Below are 21,416 nucleotides of genomic sequence, written 5' to 3'. Positions count from 1 at the left end.
AGTAGTTGTGTGCTAATTTTTGGTGGGGTGATTCTAATAACCACAGTAAAATACATTGGAGCAATTGGGATTACTTGTGTTTGCCCAAAGATAAAGGGGGTCTGGGGTTTCGTAATCTGTGTGCTTTCAACTTTACCATGTTGGCCAAACAAGCATTGAGGATTATACAAAATCCTGATTCCCTTATGGGTAGAATTTACAGAGCTAGGTACTTTCACTCTACATCATTCATGGAGGCTTCTCTAGGAGCTGCCCCGTCATACACCTGGAGGAGCATCTTCGCTTCTGGGGTGGTGCTTAATGGTGGACTGAGGTGGCAGGTAGGTGATGGTAACTCAATTCGCATTTGGGAGGATAATTTGATTCCTAGAGATCATGCTTTTACACCTTTGTCTCCTCTCAGGTGTCACGCCCCTGATTTTTAACGCAAATAAAAATCGATATACAATCCCATAATTATATATGCGTGAACGTTCAACCATCAATACAAAATACCATAGAAACTTTTTCCCTTTTAACCCAAGTACATATTGATGCCCTAAACCCACTATGTCAATATTGATCCGCTCCACAGAGTCATATATTACAATGCTTATGAATTAAATTGTCAACAACAAAATAAAACGTAGATGCTCCTCAGAGTTCACCACAAGCGGAAGTCTTCATAACAGTAAAGTCACAAAATGACTTCTTACCTTTAAGCTGCAAGCACGCTACCCCAGCATCAGCCACGGTTATCCTGACCTGCAGAAATAACCCCTACACCTTTGGAATGGTGCACCGAGTTGCCACACAACAAACCCGGTAATCTTTTGCAAGCCCGTATGAGTAAACTCAAAACCACAAAGCAAAACACATTTCTTAAGTCACCTAAACCTAAACACGATATGCACATATCTCACACCTACGGCCATCAATTCCATAACCTTCCATATCATGCCTACATAATTCAACTGGTGACTAAAGCCTCATGTTCAGATTCTCAACTAACGTCCCATTACACAAATTCAATCAAACAAGACTTCCTCAAGCAATGTTTGACGCTATTCTAACTCACTTCGGCGAATTCCAAATCACACTCATTCCCCCCCCCCTCCAGGAGCTTTTGTCATCAACATGACATCAAAGGTGAAAAAAAATCAATGAATCACCTTCCTATCCTCACCACAGAGTACAATTCGTCACCACTATGGCTCTTAAGATAAATCAAACCATCAATCAATACAATCAAGAAGAAACAAAGCAATCACATTTCAAAACAAGCAAAACAATTCATGGTAACTCCTGCATATAATTTAGTTCAGGAGGTCACACTAAGTCAAGCAATTCAAATCATAGTAATCATCGTAATCCCACACTCTGACATCTGTAGGTAGCCCCGATCATCACAGCAGTTATCTCGATATTTGTTAACTTGATAACAATTCAACTCCGCTACCGAGCTGTAATCACACTGATCATCACACTCACCGATCATCACACAGATAGCCATCATCCTACTAATTATCACACAGATAGCGATCATCCAACTAATCATCACACAGATATCACCGGTCATCACATAGATAGCAATCATCACATAGATTCATTGCTAGTCATCACACAGATAGCAATCATCACACAAATATTCCTACACAAGCTACACAGATATTTCTACACAAGCTTTACATGATAATCATCACAAAGATTCATCATACTGATGTCATCAATTCATCACAAAGATTCATCATACTGATGTCATCAATTCATCACACAGATATTCCTACACAAGCTACCCTATCTTAAATCTCACTTAAGACGGTCATATTAGACCCATGGTATCTCAACACATGATATCCTACAATCACAACTCAATACACAATTTCATCAGTCATCACACAGATTCCACCAATACATATATATATATATATCACGCAAATATATATATATATATATATATATATATACATGATCATCCACTCAGGAATGCCACTAATACCACTATAGTCACAGTTAATCCCATAACTCCAAGACAATATGGTAATTAGGCTCATAATGAATATCGTGAGATTTACTCACCTCAGAATCTCGTTACATCTTCACACACTAACCAAGACAAGCACAATTCGCTGTAATCCGCTCAACACAAGCCTCTCAAGTACCTAAACACATAAGGTCTCGACTTAGCAACAATTCACAAACGATTTAAGTCTGAAACCCCTGTTTTGAAAATAAAATCCCCAAAGTGACTCCAATCGAGGCGAAACCACATCCGAGACCACCCAATGTCTCCATAATACTTCTACGATCGATATGCCAAAACCACAAGTCAATCGGATAGTCGGATCCCCACAGATCGAAACATCGAACGGTCCGAAACAGTAAAAACCCTAACATGCTCATACGATCTCCAAAAATTACAAACAATATATCAAAATTCTCATATCAACGAGTAGATCGAACTTAGGAATAGAACTATCCCTGAGGTGGCCGAAAACCACCAGAAAACACCACCACAATGGCTGCGCCGCCGCCGGCCCAAAGTCAGAATTTGGCAAAACCCCCAACACAAAAATTCTTCATCTTAACTCCAATTACAACTTTCATAACTACACTAAAGTCAAATTATAAACCAATCAATCAAATTTTACCTTTGAAGCAACTGAAACCCGATGAACCCTAATTTTGAAATCGATCCAACTCGATCTCCACAGATTGAACCGATGCAAGCCATCTTGGGGGAAATAATCTATGCCCTTTAATGGGTAGAATCCCTTTTTGAATCACAGCCAAAGGTGGCCGGAGTTGGGAGAACGAAGTGCGGCGACTAGAGGCGATTTGCAGCCTCGCCGTGCTACTTCTCGGCCTCGTAGCGCCCTCCACAGCTCGTGTTTCTCCTTGATGTCTTCAGGGAATTTGTAGGCGGGGTTGAGACCAACAAAAACCACAAAAGATTTCATCCTATGGTGGCCGGATGAGCGAGATCGCCGATACCAAAGGGGAGAGGCGACTCAGGCTCTGGGAGAGAGAAATAGAGTTGGGTTTCCCAAAATGGAAACCTGGCCTTTTTTGCAATTTCCGGAAAAATCCTCTATATATACCAAAATGGAAAATTTTCAGACGGCCATAACTTCTTCATACGAACTCCAATTGACGTGAACCACATGTTCACGAACTTGTATCGACGCACTCTACAACTTTCGTGAAAGAAGTTTTCGGAGAATCTCAACGTATCAAAAGTCAACCTTGAAACCCCCCTAAATCCACTCTTTTCAAATAAAAATTCGTCCGAACCACTTTTGCTCCGTCCACTAGCGACGAAACCGTCTTATAACCATAAAATTAATTTCAAAAAATCCTCGAAAAATAATTATGAATTTCCAGGGTATCACATCAGGTACCCTACTACTATTTAATTGATCAGTCGTCGGCTAAGTGGAACGTCCCATTATTGCATTCACTTTTTGCTGCGGAAGATGTTAATATCATTTAGCTGATTCCGTTGAGCGTGAGACTCCCACCTGATTTTTGTGTTTGGCATTTCACTTCTAATTTTTGAAACTCAATACCTTGTGTTTGATTTTCTTTTATTGAAAAAGAGATTTATGTTATCTGATTAAGGAATGAATATGCAATTAAGATTTATAGAGTAATTAAATCATTGAAATGACTACGTTTTTTATTTTAAAGATAATAGTTTGTTTGCAAATTATATGAATGAGGTTATTTAAGGAACTTTAGTGAGGTTTAGTGAGTAAATTTTGTACTTGCAAAGTTGATAGGAGGTGTAAAGAGCATACGAGGTCAAGTGAGTAAATTTGGAGGTGTCCAGAATCACCCTACTTTGGATTCTCAGTATTGGAGGAAGTTCTGGGGGACTAAACTACCTAATAAGGTTAAGTTGTGTGTTTGGAAAGCCTTGAAGGGATTTCTCCCAATCTGTAGTAAATTGTTGTCACGCCTGGTAGATGTTCCGGTTCATTGTGGGCTCTGTCAGCAGGACTCGGAAGTAGATGAACATCTCTTCAGGGAGTGTGTAGTTTCAAGAAAGATTCTCACTCCTCTACTTGGACAGTTAGCTCAGCGGCAACTTCCATTTCCAGCTTGGTTGAAGCTTTGTATGGGGGTGTTATCTTTTGACAAATGGTCTAAATTATTGGTGCTTCTTTGATCTATCTGGAAGGCTAGGAATGATAAGGTTTGGCATGACAAGGCTTGAGATCCTCCTCAAGTTATTGTGAGAGCTCATCTGTGGCTTCAGAATTATCTACAGGTTAATCGTCCTCCAGTTCAAATTGGTCGTCAAAGGTCTAAATGGATGAAACCGTTGCCAGGGTGGGTGAGTATTTGCTTGAATTGTGCTTTTAATTCCCTTTCTTGGGTGGGGGTGTGAGTGTTGTTGCTAGAGATAGCAATGGGACTTGTTTAGGTGGACGGGCTAAATACATCCAGCGGGTTTCTTCAGCTGAGCATGTTGAATTACTAGCGGGTTTTGAAGCTTTGGAATTGGCGCAGGAGTTGGGTTTGCAGGTGGTGAAGTTTGAGTCTGATTGTATGCAGTTGGTTGGTTCGGTAGCTCTTCCATTGGAGTCTAAACCTGGCCTTCATTTGCTTTACATGGACTCACAATCACTTTTTTCTTAATTTCCTGGTTGTTATTTTAACATATTTTTAGGGAGAAGAATGCCGTTGCTCATCACTTAGCTGGGTGGGCACTTCGTTCAAAAGTTTTTTCTTCTTTTACTGGTCCTCCAAGCTTCTTGGTCGATTTGTTTTCAACTGATTGTACTTAAATCTGATCAATAAAAGTGTTTACGTTGCTTCTCAAAAAAAAAAAACCCACAGAATAGTTCATGTTATTTTCTTGTTGATTAGAAATTAATTTTTGAAACTCAATACCTTGTGTTTGATTTTCTTTTATTGAAAAAGAGATTTATGTTATTTGATTAAGGAATGAATATGTAATTAAGATTTATAGAGTAATTAAATCATTGAAATGACTAAGTTTTTTATTTTAAAGATAATAGTTTGTTTGCAAATTATATGAATGAGGTTATTTAAGGAACTTTAGTGAGGTTTAGTGAGTAAATTTTGTACTTGCAAAGTTAATAGGAGGTGTAAAAAGCATAGGAGGTTAATTGCGTAAATTTGGAGGTGTCCAGAATCACCCTACTTTGGATTCTCAGTTTTGGAGGAAGTTTTGGGGGACTAAACTACCTAATAAGGTTAAGTTGTGTGTTTGGAAAGCCTTGAAGGGATTTCTCCCAATCCGTAGTAGATTGTTGTCACGTCTGGTAGATGTTCCGGTTCATTGTGGGCTCAGTCAGCAGGACTCGGAAGTAGATGAGCATCTATTCAGGGACTGTGTAGTTTCAAGATGGATTCTCACTCCTCTACTTGGACAGTTAGCTCAGCGGCAACTTCCATTTCCAGCTTGGTTGAAGCTTTGCATGGGGGTGTTATCTTCTGACAAATGGTCTGAATTATTGGTGCTTCTTTGGTCTATCTGGAAGGCTAGGAATGATAAGGTTTGGCATGACAAGGCTTGCGATCCTCCTCAAGTTTTTGTGAGAGCTCATCTGTGGCTTCAGAATTATCTACAGGTTAATCGTCCTCCAGTTCAAATTGGTCGTCAAAGGTCTAAATGGATGAAACCATTGCCAGGGTGGGTGAGTATTTGCTTGAATGGTGCTTTTAATTCTCTTTCTTTGGAGGGGGTGTAGGTGTTGCTGCTAGAGATAGCAATGGGACTTGTTTCGGTGGACAGGCTAGATACATCTAGCGTGTTTCTTCAGCTGAGCATGTTGAATTACTAGTGGGTTTTGAAGCTTTGGAATTGGTGTGGGAGTTGGGTTTGCAGGTGGTGAAGTTTGAGTCTGATTGTATGCAGTTGGTTGGCTCGGTAGCTCTTCCGTTGGAGTCTAAACCTGGCCTTCATTTGCATTACATGGACTTACAATCACTTCTTTCTCAATTTCCTGGTGGTTATTTTAACATATTTTTAGGGAGAAGAATGCAGTTGCTCGTCACTTAGCTGGGTGGGCACTTTGTTCAAAAGTTTTTTCTTCTTTTACTGGTCCTCCAAGCTTCTTGGTGGATTTGTTATCAACTGATTGCACTTAAGTCTGATCAATAAAAGTGTTTATGTTGCTTCTCAAAAAAAAAAAAAAAAAACCCACAGAAAAGTTCATGTTATTTTCTTGTTGATTAGAAATTAATTTTTGAAACTCAATACCTTGTGTTTGATTTTCTTTTACTGAAAAAGAGATTTATGTTATCTGATTAAAAAATGAATATGTAATTAAGATTTATAGAGTAATTAAATCATTGAAATGACTGAGTTTTTTATTTTAAAGATAATAGTTTGTTTGCAAATTATATGAATGAGGTTATTTAAGGAACTTTAGTAAGGTTTAGTGAGTAAATTTTGTACTTGCAAAGTTAATAGGAGGTGTAAAAAGCATCGGAGGTCAAGTGAGTAAATTTAGAGATGTCCAGAATCACCCTACTTTGGATTCTCAGTTTTGGAGGAAGTTTTGGGGGACTAAACTACCTAATAGTTTGTTTGCAAATTATATAAATGAGGTTATTTAAGGAACTTTAGTAAGGTTTGGTGAGTAAATTTTGTACATGCAAGTTAATAGGAGGAGTAAAAAGCATAGGAGGTCAAGTGAGCAAATTTGGAGGTGTCCAGAATCACCATACTTTGGATTCTCAGTTTTGGGGGACTAAACTACCTAATAAGGTTAAGTTGTGTGTTTGGAAAGCATTGAAGGGATTTTTCCCAATCCGTAGTAGATTGTTGTCACGTCTGGTAGATGTTCCGGTTCATTGTGGGCTCTGTCAGCAGGACTCGAAAGTAGATGAGCATCTCTTCAGGGACTGTGTAGTTTCAAGAAGGATTCTCACTCCTCTACTTGGACAGTTAGCTCAGCAGCAACTTCCATTTCCAGCTTGGTTGAAGCTTTGTATGGGGGTGTTATCTTCTCACAAACGGTCTGAATTATTGGTGCTTCTTTGGTCTATCTGGAAGGCTAGGAATGATAAGGTTTGGCATGACAAGGCTTGCGATCATCTTAAAGTTATTGTGAGAGCTCATCTGTGGCTTCAGAATTATCTACAGGTTAATCGTCCTCCAGTTCAAATTGGTCGTCAAAGGTCTAAATGGATGAAACCGTAGCCAGGATGGGTGAGTATTTTCTTGAATGGTGCTTTTAATTCTCTTTCTTGGGAGGGGGTGTGGGTGTTGTTGCTTGAGATAGCAATGAGACTTGTTTAGGTGGACAGGCTAAATATATCCAGCGTATTTCTTCAGCTTAGCATGTTGAATTACTAGCGGGTTTTGAAGCTTTGGAATTGGCGCGGCAGTTGGGTTTGCAGTGGTGAAGTTTGAGTCTGATTGTATGCAGTTGATTGGTTCGGTAGCTCTTCCGTTGGAGTCTAAACCTGGCCTTCATTTGCTTTACATGGACTTACAATCACTTCTTTCTCAATTTCCTGGTTGTTATTTTAACATATTTTTAGGGAGAAGAATGCAGTTGCTCATCACTTAGCTGGATGGACACTTCGTTGAAAAGTTTTTTCTTCTTTTACTGGTCCTCCAATCTTCTTGGTGGATTTGTTATCAACTGATTATACTTAAGTCTAATCAATAAAAGTGTTTACGTTGCTTCTCAAATAAAAATAAAAAAAACCCCACAGAAAAGTTCATGTTATTTTCTTGTTGATTAGAAATTAATTTTTGAAAATCAATACCTTGTGTTTGATTTTCTTTTATTGAAAAAGAGATTTATATTATCTGATTAAGGAATGAATATGTAATTAAGATTTATAGAGTAATTAAATCATTGAAATGACTGAGTTCTTTATTTTAAAGATAATAGTTTGTTTGCAAATTATATGAATGAGGTTATTTAAGGAACTCTAGTGAGATTTAGTGAGTAAATTTTGTACTTGCAAAGTTGATAGGAGGTGTAAAAAGCATCGGAGGTCAAGTGAGTAAATTTGGAGGTTCTAATAGAAAAACTCTTGCAACATTCTCCATTAATCTTTCTTCCAAAATTTAGTCTCAATATCTATTGAATTATTATCGACAAAGAAACAAAAATAATTATTGTAAGCAAGCCTTAAATTATCCCACCCCAAACCTACATCCTGACTACGTCTCTGGTTTGCACAACACTCTAACCAAGCAATAGTTCTCTGAATCAGCATAGCTAAATGATCAGCACAATTACAAATTGAGCTAAACTATAGACACAAAAAACAAAGCAAAAGCTGAAAAGCCAAAAATTTGATTAAAGAAATAAACTTTCGGACTAGAATGTGAGGAACCAGAGAAGCAAAACCAATCATCAGGATTGGCAGTGACAATGTCCATGTAGCACCCCACAAAGGACAACACTTTCCCTGGCACAGTCTCGGGGTACTCCACAATTACGTTTCCCTTGACAGGGTAGTTAGTCATGTGATTGATAAGCAAGGTCTCACCGCTAGTGGTGGTTGCGTAGGGCAAGTGCAAATGGAGCAAGTGCTTCACCATTTGGTACTCCTAAGGAATTAGGTTAAGCGAGTTATTCTGGATGAACTTGGCCTCCCCGATAAGCTTGGAGAGGAGGGAAATGAAGGAGTCATTGTCAACGCCGAAAAGATTAACACAAGTTTAGATCCATGAGCCAAATTTGTTTGATTTAAATAAGCATGACTAGATCATACCTGAAAGACCATACGCTACTTTCAATGCCTTATGCTACTCCATGTCATAATGAAAATCAAGTTTTAATACCACCAGATTCGGCGATCGAAGCCGTCATTAGCGTGCTAACTACAACGGCGAACTCTACTTCGAGTTGGTGTTCCAGGTCGGGATGGTGAAGAATTGGGGATCTAGAACCTCTCAGTGGATGCCATGACCAGGTGGGACAGAGAGAGTGTGAGAGTCTGCAAGAAAATCAGGAGAGAGAGAGTGGAAGGTTATGTAATTTTATGATTCTTTTGAGCCCAACAATGACATTTTGTCTTTAAATATGGTGATTGAGAATTTGAATCTGTTGGTGGGAGGAGCGGTAGTGTTTTGGTTAAAATTTAGGCATTGGGTCAAGGCCCCTATAAAGTATACCTATATCTAACAACAAAAATATATCGAAGAATGAATATTGGTAGTGTGAGGTAAAAATATGAGGAGTACGAGCCCTCTTTTCTCTCCTCTAGTGGTAGCGAACCCTAGATTTAGGGTTTTGCTTACCCAGTTCCTTGAATGTTGGTAGTGTAAGGTAAAAGTATGAGGAGAGTACAAGCCCTCATTTCTCTCCTCAGGCGGCGGCGAACCTTAGATTTCGGGTGTTGCTCGCCTAGTTCCTTGGCTAGTGATGAGGCCTCTTCTCCTCTTATTACCAGTCTGGCATCCTTCCTATGTCCGTTGCTTCCTTCTGTTCAATCTCTGGGTTGTGATGATCGATCCAGACAAACCATTTCTTCTCTTCTATAGGTATCATGTTTTCTAATTCTTTTTTAAAAGGAAATTTACTTTAGAGAATTTGAATATGCAGCTGTGTTGTGTTTGTGTTTATTTTGTGTATGGATCTACAAGTTATCGGGGCCCTCCCCCTAAAGTGGCAATGGTAGCTAGTACTTGGCCTTCTTTTGCTCTTTTGAAAAAAATGTTTTGCTTCACATGTCAATATATTTTTTTAACTTATATTGTCGGATATGTGCATTGTTATTTTTTTTATTACATCATCAGCTGAGAACCACAAAAGTTAGTCTTCCTTGAATTAAACTCACAACCTTCGTCTTACATAATCGGATTTGAGATTTTGAGGTTTACAGGGCTGGATTTGAGATTTTGAGGCTTGAGGTGAAAAATAACAAATGTGCTTACACCTTTTATAACACAGAAGAAGATCAAAAAAGAAGATAGCAAAGAAAAAAAAAATCCTTAATAGAAAAGGGATTTGAAAATGGGCATACACCTTTTACAACAAAGAAAAAAATGAAACGAAGGAGAAGGGTAATAATGGCTTTGGGCTTTGAAGCTTGACATGAGTATGCTTACGATCGGTTGAATGGAGCTTCCTAGAATGTGTCTTGCTCAATTTTGATTTCTCTCCTAATTGGGTTCACTGGATAATGTGTTGTGTCAGCATGGTCTCCTATTCTTTTGTGCTTAATGGGGTTCTAAGAGGAAATCTTGTTCCTTCTAGGGGTCTGAGACAAGACAATTCCATTTTGCCATATCTGTTCTTACTTTGGGCGGAAGTTCTTTCCAGACTTATCATGAGGGAGAAAAGTGATGATCTTTTGCATGGGACTCGGATTTGTACATGTGCACCTTATATTTCCCATTTATTTTTCGCTGATGATTCATTAATTTTCTTTAAGGGCTAAATACTGTTTAGTACCATGTGGTTTGGGTTCAAAATCAATTCAGTCCCTGATCTTTCAATTTCATCAAAAACACCCTCACACTATCATTTCTCATCCAATAGACCCTTCCGTCATGATTCTGTCAAATGGAACCATTAAGTAGCTGATATGGCATGCCAACTTGGTAGAAAAAATTCCAAAATAAAATTTCAGAATTTTTTTTGTGTGACAAAATTGCAGAAATTCAGATTCTCTCTCTTTCTCTCTCTCTCTCTCTCTCTCTCTCTCTCTCTCTCTCTCTCTCTCTCTCTCTCTCTCTCTCTCTTCTCGGTTTCTCAGCAATCTCATCCTTAGATCTGCCGAACCAACCAATCTCACCACTCTGGTTTCTCCGTCGGCCGCTCCCATACTGGAAAGAAAGCTCTTCGTAAGTCTCACGCTCCATACTCACCACTAGTCATCATTTCGTCTGTAGTGAAACCCCAAATGGATCGAAAACCGGCAACTCCGATTAGCAATCAGACTCGGAATCCTGATCAACTTCAATTTCTTTAGAAGAACAGGAATTCGATTCGGAGATGAGGCTATCACAATCAGAATCAGAATCTGGAGTTTGGGTATTCTCTCGAGTCATCGGGACTTCATCGATGTATGGATGTAGTCCATGAGGATTGATTCTAGGTTTTTGAAATTTTTAATTTCCCAGAATTGCAGAGATGAGGGCTTGTCATCGGAGGCCTTGCACGGTGCAATCCGATAAGGCTCCGATCCGATCTATTCCGTTCTGATCCGCGTACGTCATCATGTTTCTGTTTGATTGGTTGTACGGTGTGCTCGCTTCCCTCGGTATGTGGCAGAAGGAGGCCAAGATCTCATTCCTAGCGCTCAATAATGCTGGCAAGACCACCTTGCTTCACATGCTCAAAGATGAGGTCAGCCCCCCCATCCCCTTATTCCTATTCCATTTTTTCCTTTACTTCAATTTCAATACATAGATTAGATTCTTCTTTTATGTTTGAGACGAATTGGAAGTTAAGGCAGATTTACTAGATCTGTAATTTTTATGCTAAAAACTAAATAGCTTTACAAACTGTTGGGAGCTTGAAGCAGAAACTGATTCATACTCCAAAGCATAAAAGCAGAGAGCACCAGAAAACTAATAACTAGGCCAACTCTAAACTTATCTCTTCGGCACCAGCAATTAATCAAAACAAACAGCTTAGTCCGCAGCTCATAATACAAGAAAAACAATCCTAATCCACCTAGTTAAAGATTTGAGTTTATGCCCAAAATGTTCAGTGTTTAGGATGGATTATACTTACATGTGTGTTTTAGGATGCTAATTTGTTTGGAAATAGATTGTTATTTGTGTGATATAATTTGAGCTTTATTGTTTTGGTTTCAGAGGCTGGTGCAGCATCAACCTACGCAATATCCCACATCCGAGGAGTTGAGAATTGGCAAAATCAAGTTCAAGGCCTTTGATTTGGGAGGTCATCAGATTGCTTGCAGGGTCTGGAAGGATTACTACGCAAAGGTAGATGTTGTGGTGTACCTTGTGGATGCCTACGATGGTTTTAAGTGACTCTCTCAATACATTACTGTGAATTGGTTGTTCAAAGTTCAGAGCAGTGCCTTGTGTAGTTAGTTTCCTGTATGCTTACCATGAATATGTGTTTATTAGAATGAGGAATGGAATCGATGTGATTTCATTCTTGGTTGTTGGCTACTGACAATTAAAACTAGGTTGCGATTACGTTGGGTTTTGCAAGCGTCAATGTTGCTTAGGCAGTTTGTTGAGTCAAATTGTTATTGAACCTGTGTTAAAAAAAAAAAAAAATCTATGTCACTGCTTTGTAACCTGGAATTTGTTATTTCAAATTTTCTGCAATTGTCATAAAAAAAAATTCTGAAATTTTATTCTAGAATTTTAGAATTTTGCCTGCCATGTGGGCCCCACCAGTGCCAAGTTGGCATGCCACATCAGCTACTTAACGGCTCTATTTGACGAAATTATGACGGAGGGGTCTATTGGATGAGAAATTATAGTGTGAGGGTATTTTGATGAAATTGAAAGTCTAGGGACTGAATTGATTTTGGATCTAAACTACAGGGTACTAAACAGTATTTAACCCTTTCTTTAAAGAAGAATTTGAGGACACCTTTGTGTTGAAAGAAATTCTTGGAGAGTATGAAAGGATATCTTGTCAACTCGTTAACTACCAAAAGAGTAGTATCAACTTTAGCAAGAATGTGAGGTGAGACAAAAAGATGATATTGCTACCATGTTACAATTGAGTATGGTTAAGAAGCATGAGAAGTATCTCGGCCTCCCTATTGAGATTAATTTTCCCAAAATGCGGCTTTTAATTTCTTGAATGAGAGAATTAAAAAGATAACCAAATGGTGGTGTGAGAAGACTTTTACTGCTGCGGGAAAAGAAATTCTTATAAGGCGGTGGCTCAATCCATTCCAACATATTATGAGTTGCTTCAAGATTCCAATTCATTTGTGTAATGAGATGCATACTTTGATGGCAAAGTTTTGGTGGGGATCTACGGAAGAGGATAAGAAGATACATTGGCTTGCGTGGGAAAGATTGTGTCCTGCTAAGTCTGACGGTGGTATGGGATTTTGAAATATGCACCAGTTTAACCTTGCGCTCCTAGCTAAGCAAGGTTGGAGACTTGTTTAGAATCCACAGTCTCTTTTTACTCAACTACTTAAAGCAAGGTATTTTCCCGATTCTAATTTTATGCATGCTTCTATTCGTGGGGATGTTTCTTTTGCTTGGTGTAGTATTTTGAAAGGTCAAGATATTCAATGAAATTGCAGTATCGGGTGGGCAATGGTGCCTCGATAAGTGTGTGGGAGGATCCTTGGCTCCCATTACACTATATTTCTATAATTTCAAGCCATTTTTGTTGCCCATTGTTGGACTCGAGCATTGCTTGTATATATAGGACTTAATTGACCAAGAACAAAACAAGCGGCCACTGTCTTTTATCAAAGAATTGTTCACTGAGAATGAAGTGAGTATTATTGCTAGCATTCCCTACCCGTGCTCCAACTAACAAATGTGTAGGGCATTTCGATGAAAAAGAGCTTTATAGTGTGAAGAGTGGTTATCATACCATTAGACTTGCTAACGACTTAATGAACCATGCTTCTACTTCTAGTAATGCACAAAGAGGAGGACATTGGCTGAGCCTTTAGAAGGCACGGGTTCTACCTACCAACCAAATTTGGAAGGCATGGAAAATTAGGTTGTTTCTTTGGAGATTGTATAGAGGTATTCTACCAACCAAATTGGTGTTGACAAAGTGTGTCACTACTAGCAAAACAAACAACTCACACATATTTAATTGACACAGATTTTAAAAGTCACAGCTATCAGTGTGAAATACCAATTCAAACAGATAACGGTGTGAATAAGTATGGTTGGGTCCATAAGAATTTATGCAGCAACAATAACCACGGAAATCCGTGTGAAAAACATTAAAGACAGACTTATGTGTGAAAACTAAAACATTTTATAATCTACTCACAAGGTTATATGTGTGCATCAATTGAGGCCTATCAGCCTATGTAATGTAATATACAAGATTGGCTCCAAGGTATTGGCAAATAGGTTGAAACCCCTGCTTGATGGCATTATATCCCCTTATCAAAGTGCGTTTGTACTGGGGAGATTAATTTTGGATAATTCCCTACTGGCTTTTGAGATTTCACATTGCCTTAGACGAAGAAGAAGAGGGCATGTGGGTTATAGTGCCTTGAAGTTGGATATGAGCAAAGCCTACGATAGAGTCGAATGGGCATTCCTTGAAGCTATGTTGGTGCAGTTAGGGTTTTGTGGGGAATGGATAACATGGATCATGAGATGCGTTAAGACGGTGACGTACTCTTTCATGGTGAATGGTGAGGTAGTTGGGAACATAGAACCTTCAAGGGGCCTCAGGCAGGGGGACGCCATCTCCCCTTACCTATTCCTACTGTGCGCTGAGTTTCTATCGCGGCTTCTGGTTTTGGCTGAGCAGAACAATGATTTACAAGGTGTGAAAGTGTGTAAGAGGGCACCTCCAATTAGCCACCTTTTTTCGTAGATGACTCATTCATCTTATTCAAATCAGGTTATAATGAGTGTGTGTTCTTGCGCGATATGTTCTTTTTTATGAAAGGCTGACAGGGCAGCAGATAAACTTTGAAAAAGTTGTGTATCATTTATTCGTAATGTACCTAGAAGCTTGCAAGACGGGCTGGCAGAAGTTTTGGGAGTGCAGAGAGTTGAAAATCATGATAAATATCTTGGCTTACCCACTGAGCTGAGTTACTCGAAGGAGGATGCTTTCAAGTTTTTAACAGAGAGAGTGAGGAAACGCACACAAGGATGGCGAGATAAAACCCTGAGCGGTTCTGGTAAGGAAGTGCTCATAAAATCTGTGATTCAGTCTATCCCGACATATGTAATGAGTTGTTTTGAGTTACCAAAACATTTGCGCGATGAGATGCATAGACTGATGGCTCGTTTTTGGTGGGGTGATCAAGGTGAAGAAAGGAAAATACACTGGGTGTCGTGGGAAAAGTTGTGCATCCCTAAGGCAGAAGGCGGACTAGGGTTTAGAGATATGAAGTTATTCAATAAAGCTCTACTGGCTAAGCAGGGTTGGAGATTAGTAAGAAAGCCAGAATCTCTACTTGCACGGGTACTCAAGCCAAGTACTTTCCTGATACAGGTTTCATGCGAGCTAGTTTGAAGAAGGGGTCTTCATTTACGTGGAGAAGTATCTTCAAAGGTAGAGAGCTGTTGTGCAAGGGTTTAAGAGTTCAAGTCGGGAATGGAGAGGACACATTGGTATGGAAGGATCCTTGGATTCCTATGCCATATCATTTCAAACCTTTCACACCACCAATGGATGGCACTGAGGAAATCAGAGTAGCAGAACTTATCGATGGAGAAAGTAGGGTGTGGGAGATTTGGTTGCTGAATGATTTGTTTATGGAGACTGAGGTTAATTATATTGCTCAAATTCCATTAAGTTTGAATGGGGAGCAGATTGGTGGATATGGCATTTTGACAGGAAGGGAATTTACACTGTGAAAAATGGTTATCATGTCGCCAGAATAACGGAGCAAATGGATATGAGAGCGTCCTCTTCTGGGATGAATACAAGCAGCGAAACTATGTGGAAAAAACTGTGGAAAGTGAACGTACCTCCAAAGGTACGCATGCATGCATGGAGGTTAGTTAAGGGGATACTACCAACAAAAGGTGCCCTAGCAAAAAAAGGGGTACTATTGGATATGAGGTGTCCTTTCTGTTACGTGGAGTGGGAAGATGGCATGCATGTGTTCAAAACTTGTAGTGTGGTGAACATATTCTGGCAATGCGGTCCAATCAAGTTATGCCCAGCAGTGCACCCAGCTCCAACTTGGTGGAATGGTTTTATGACATGCTTGATTTGCTGCATGGTGAGCATCTTGAGTTTTTCTTATTGTCTCTTTGGGCTATATGGAATGAAAGGAATAACCTTGTATGGAAAGGTGGATGCTTCATTCCAATGAATGTGGCCAAATGGATGTGTACGTACCTTGATGAGTATAAGAAGCTCCACGCACGTTGTGCTAAGAAGAACAGAAGGCATGTTACCAAATGGAAGTGTCCACCAAGTGGACGACTTAAAGTTAACATTGTTGGAAGCTTTAGAGCTGGAAATGGCTATGGTGGTATAGGAGTTATTGTCCGGGATGATCATGGAGATTGCGTAGCTCCGTTGGCTAGACCTCTCCCTTATGTACAGTCTGTGTTGCATGCTGCGGTGGAGTCACTCTGCGCCGGCTTACTGGTAGCTATACATCAAGGTTAGGATGAGATTGAGGTTGAGTCAGATTGTGCTATGCTTGTAAATGCCCTTGATGGGGAGGAGGAGGACTTGTCAGAGATAGGCCGAATTATAGAGGATTGTAAAAGGTACGCCAGTTCTTTTAAGTCCTTTCAACTTTGGCATGTCTTTCGTGAAGCAAATGGGGTGGCCAATAGGTTAGCACACCTTGCTAGTTGGAATAGTATTGATGAATTTTGGGTAGAAGAGAGGCCTGTTATTATTCGGGACGTTCTCTATGAGGATATGTGTAATGGTTCTAGGGGTTCAGGCAATATGTCCCCCCCCCCCCCCCCCATTGTACTCCTTCCCTATTAATAATATGAACGAGGCACCTAGCTAGTTTGGTGTCTCTGCTATTTTCAAAATATATATATATATATATATATATATATTAGTTTATTTAAAAATGATTATTTTTGTGTGTTAAATAAATTATAGAATGACAGACTTCCATGACTATTACAGATTTCTCTGTGAAATGAGTATACACACAAACATTCTTATGAAAGATCCAGTTAACTACACACAGATATCTGTTAGAGTTGTAACTGTATCTCATACGGATTACGGTGGCAATACAAACAACTCACACAGATATCTGTAAGTATTATTAAAGAGGGCTAAATACTAGTTAGTACCCTGTGGTTTAAGTCCAAAATCAATTCAGTCCCTAGACTTCTAATTTCATCAAAAACACCCCTGCACTTTCAATTTTGATCTAATTAGTCCAATTTGTTAATATTCTGTTATGAGTTCAAATTATAGTTGGATTATTTGTTGAAAAACTATTTATTTTTAATTGTAGGACTCACTCCTAAATTGACTATGCAGACCACTTCGACACCACATCATAAAACATAGGCCATATATGAGTCACGTTAACAAGTTAAATAACTCAATTATCGGAAAACTAACAAATTGGACCTATTAGATCAAAATTGAAAGTGCATGGGTGTTTTTGATGAAATTAGAAGTTCAGGGATTGAATTGATTTTGGACCTAAACCACAGGGTAGTAATTTGTATTTAGCCGTATTAAAAAATATTATAGAAAACCACGCAGGCTCATCCTAATATCCTTTTTGGCCTCCTTTTCCTTTCAAACCCGCTGCAGTCCCTCTTTTTCTTTCTCCCTCACAAACTCACGTTTCTGTTGGCTTCAACGCCGGCCCACGGTCATCGGCATCTCACACCGCCACCACCATTAAGAGCAGTGGAGAGAGATGACCAAAACCCGGTCCTTACCACACCCGACCTCAAAAGATTGCACCATTACTCGAAGTTACCACCACCACTTTCTCAAGACGCCGTAGACATCAACGAGTTCAGACCAAGCCAATTGTCTTAGCCATGAATCCTTGCAAAGAGATGAATGAATGAATATATTTTATGAGGAATGCCTGTATATGTAAGTCAGTAGCTACATACATATATTGAATCTTTTTGGTTGCATTATCTGATTTGGTAAAGTTTATTCAATGTGGTTCATAAGACTTATTTGATAGAGTTACGACTTATTTGAATTATCTGATTTGATAAAGTTTATTCAATGTGGTTCATAAGAAGAAATGGGAAAAGTGGGTTTGATATAGGGAACTTCTCAATAGAGTTAAGACTTATTACTATTATACTGTACTTTTGGTTGCATTGGTGGTGTGACTCCTCAGTCGTAGCTCATTGTTTTGTTTTTGAATGATAGTAATACACTTTTGGTGTTCCTGTTCTGTTTCTGTTGAATAGGTCTAGCATAATAGTAGGTCCTACAATCTTCGAGGTCCTTAATCAAACATATTTGATTGATAATTTTATTGGCTCTATAAAATCACAGACTAGAAGTCTAGAATCAAGTATCAAGCTTTGTGATTGAAAGTTTGAGATTTTAAGTTTGGACATTCTCTGTAACATAGTTGCAATCTGTAAGATTATGTTTCCTTCAGTAGAAAAGTATAAACTTCAATTTTATTGAAACTCTTTTTGCAGGATTTCGTTTTTGATGTTCAACCTTAAGATCCTAAAACAATACTTTAGTTTGCAGGATGATAATGGGTATTCCCTTTCAAAAGTTTGGAGTAGTTATTGATATGAGTAGCATTAATAAAGATTACAAAATGTTTTCTGAACATATTTGTCCATAATTTGGAATTACAGACTGAAGGAGAAAGACTTATTTCATGGTACATGTTTGTTATCTTAGCTTGCATTAGTATTTCTATTTCTGCATAATATTTACTCCAGTATACTCATGTATGTACTGATATTTTTGCTTTACCTAGCGGCTTAAGTGAATATTAACACTAAATAGCTATCCATTCATTAATTATTTTATGATGTTCATCTCGCAGGTACAAACAAAAGACCTTAAGCTACAGATTAGCCACTTTATTTTCAGGTATAGTTCCATTTTGCTTCAAGATGAGCTACTGTTTTTCAAATTGCACCTCTCTCGGTATTTTGCATATTTTTGCAAAATACATAATAAAAACAAGATAGGGACCTCTCTGTTGCTTATTTGCTTCTATATATATTCTTTGCTGCACCTTACTTTTTGCTCAAATTATGGTTATGTGTATAAGTATTGAGAACGATTTAACAACTACAACATATTTCGCAGTCATGTCATCTAAGAGCAGGATGACGAGGAAGAAAAGGGTCTTAGAAGGTTTACAAGATGGTGGAACTGACTGGAACATCAGCAAACATGATCTACTTCATCCTTTGTAGTAAAACAGACTTAATCCTTTGTTGATATAATAATCATGTCAACTATATCATCCATGCCTTTAAATTTAGTCCTTAAATAAATGTTGACACTTTCTCGTTAAAAGTCTAAACTTCAAGCTTTGTTGTTGTGGAATTTTCTTTGTATTATTTATTGAGAATAAAGTATTGAAATGTTAAAAAAATGGTTGGTTGTGAATATATTTTTTATATGATATTTTCTTTTCACACATTTAAATCTGTGTAAGTTGCTCGTTTTGCTAGTAGTGTGTGAATCTTGATACTGTTTTAGGGAATCAGAAATTGAGAGATAATCGCTGTGTAATCTCATTGATAATATGGGCCTCTTTATATAGAGGATTACAATGCATAGAGATAGAATCATACAAGGAAAGAGAATCTCTAGATTCTTCTAATTGAACCCTATTACCACTAGGTCAAGTAACCTAGAGTTTGGATTAAACACAAATAGAGATAGAGATATCCTTAAACACTCCCCCTTGTGTCATCCAAACGCGGTGCTTCTCTCGTTGCCTCGTTAAAAACCTTGCCGAGTAACAAAAACTCAGTGGGACAAAAATAACCTCAGTCGATGGGCAAAAAGAGCACAACACACCCTTCACGTTTCGAGGTGAACATGTAGACATCTCCCCCTGATGTCTGCGCCTCCCCCCTGATGACTACGATCATGGGAGTTCAGATAATTTCCGCAAGCCAATTCTTGCCACATGTTTCTCGATCGTGGATTTAGGTAATGACTTAGTAAACAAGTTTGCCTTACTGTCCTCAAATTGAACCTAGTTCTCTTTGATCTCGAGGAGAGTCTGTTGTTGCTGATTATGCTTGGTGTTATCGCCTCATATGTTCAAAACAAGCAGTATTATCCTAAATGCTCGTAGACTCATCTGTGGTAGACTTCAAACCACAATTGTTCGAACATGCGTAATTATGGATCCAATCCATATACATTCACGAACCACTTCGTGAAGAGCAATGATCTCTGCATTGTTCAAAGATATAGCGACTAGGGTCTATTCTGTAGACCTCTAAGATGTCACGGTCTTTTCCCATGGTGAACACTTGACCAGATTGGGAATGACCTTTGTGTGGGTTAGAGAGATACCCAACATCAGCAAAACCTTCCAAAACAAATGTCGTTTTAGGATGGGGATAGTGGATGCAGGCCAGTGTTGGTGGCGTACCTGGTGTGTGATGGGTCCGAATCCATCATCTCTTTGTAGGGATAGAACAAGTCCATATCAATCATACATCTCAAAAATTGAAAGATATCTTTTACACCAATCCAATTGCGTCGCATTGGTGCAGAGCTATATCTAGCTAACAAGTTCACAACATATGAGATGTCCGGTCTTGTGCATTGGGATAAGTACAATAATGCGCCTATTGTACTAAGTAAAGCACTTCTGCCTCTAGCACAATTTCGTTATCATCCTTTCGACGAAGAGGATCATTTTCAGGATCAAGACTATGGACGATCATGGGGGTGCTTGAAGGCTTTACCTTATCAAAATGCCTAAGCATCTATCGAAACGATGCTCAAGTTCTAAACCGAGACATAATCGTGTTCTCCCAAAATCCTTCATCTCAAACTCGGATTTAAAGTGTTCAGCGGTTTCCCTTAACTCTTTAAGGGCTTCTAATGAAGATTATGTCCAACATGAACCACAATGGAATCCGAAACTTGTTATGGAAATGCGTGGGCATATCCCTTCCCAATCAAGTAGTTATTTTAGCGAGCGTTTCAACCTCTTTGTAAACGCGCTCCGTGGTCTAGAGCCACTTGACTTGGGAAAATGAAGTTCACCATGAACCTTCATGTATATTCCGTATCTAGATCCCTATAGAGATACGTCGTGACCACATTTGTAAGCTGCATGTTCAGTTATTTAGAAACTACCAAACTGACAGGGTAGTGGAGTGCAATGACATCCATTACGAGAGAATATGTCTCATCGTAGTCGATTTCAGGGCGTTTTGTGAGAAGCCTTGTGCCATAAGGCGAGATTTCCATCTCTTTTTCTCATCACGCTTCTTAACGAAGACCCATTAGTCAATAGGTTTTATGTTAGGAGGTGTTGGCATTACTAGCTCGAAAACCTTCCTCTTCGTCAGAGAATCCATCTTAACCTAGATCGCATCTTTCCATTTAGGCCAAATTTCTCTACGTTGGAATTCATTCATCAACGGAGCGTGGTTTGATATCATCTGATTCAACAAACTCATGCATAGTGAAATGTGCAACTACATCATCAATTATGATGAAGTTTCTATCCCACGTCTCATGTACACTAGTGTAAGTTTCATAAAGCTCTATATTCTCAAGAATAAGTTCTGACGTTGAGGCATCCCCCAACGATAACCATAACACAGAAGATACTCATGAGACAGATTTTGAGTGTCGATGATCAAGGATTGGTTTGTGCCAATGTATCCTTTGAACCCACGGGCC

General features: G+C 38.9%; 1 protein-coding gene across 1 annotated transcript; it reads left to right on the top strand.

Moving 5' to 3' along the window:
* The first annotated feature begins 11,132 nt into the window (after positions 1–11,132).
* Positions 11,133–11,939, top strand: LOC112178533 (GTP-binding protein SAR1B). Its single transcript, XM_024316676.2, has 2 exons — positions 11,133–11,276; positions 11,750–11,939. Exons 1-2 carry the CDS (start codon positions 11,148–11,150, stop codon positions 11,927–11,929), a joined length of 309 nt encoding a protein of 102 aa, XP_024172444.1. The 5' UTR covers positions 11,133–11,147; the 3' UTR covers positions 11,930–11,939.
* The last annotated feature ends 9,477 nt before the right edge of the window (positions 11,940–21,416 follow it).

This window comes from Rosa chinensis, chromosome 7, assembly GCF_002994745.2.
Source record: "Rosa chinensis cultivar Old Blush chromosome 7, RchiOBHm-V2, whole genome shotgun sequence".
Lineage (NCBI taxonomy): Eukaryota > Viridiplantae > Streptophyta > Magnoliopsida > Rosales > Rosaceae > Rosa > Rosa chinensis.
The sequence above is the reverse complement of the archived record's forward strand: the minus strand, read 5'-3'. Positions and strand labels throughout refer to the sequence as shown.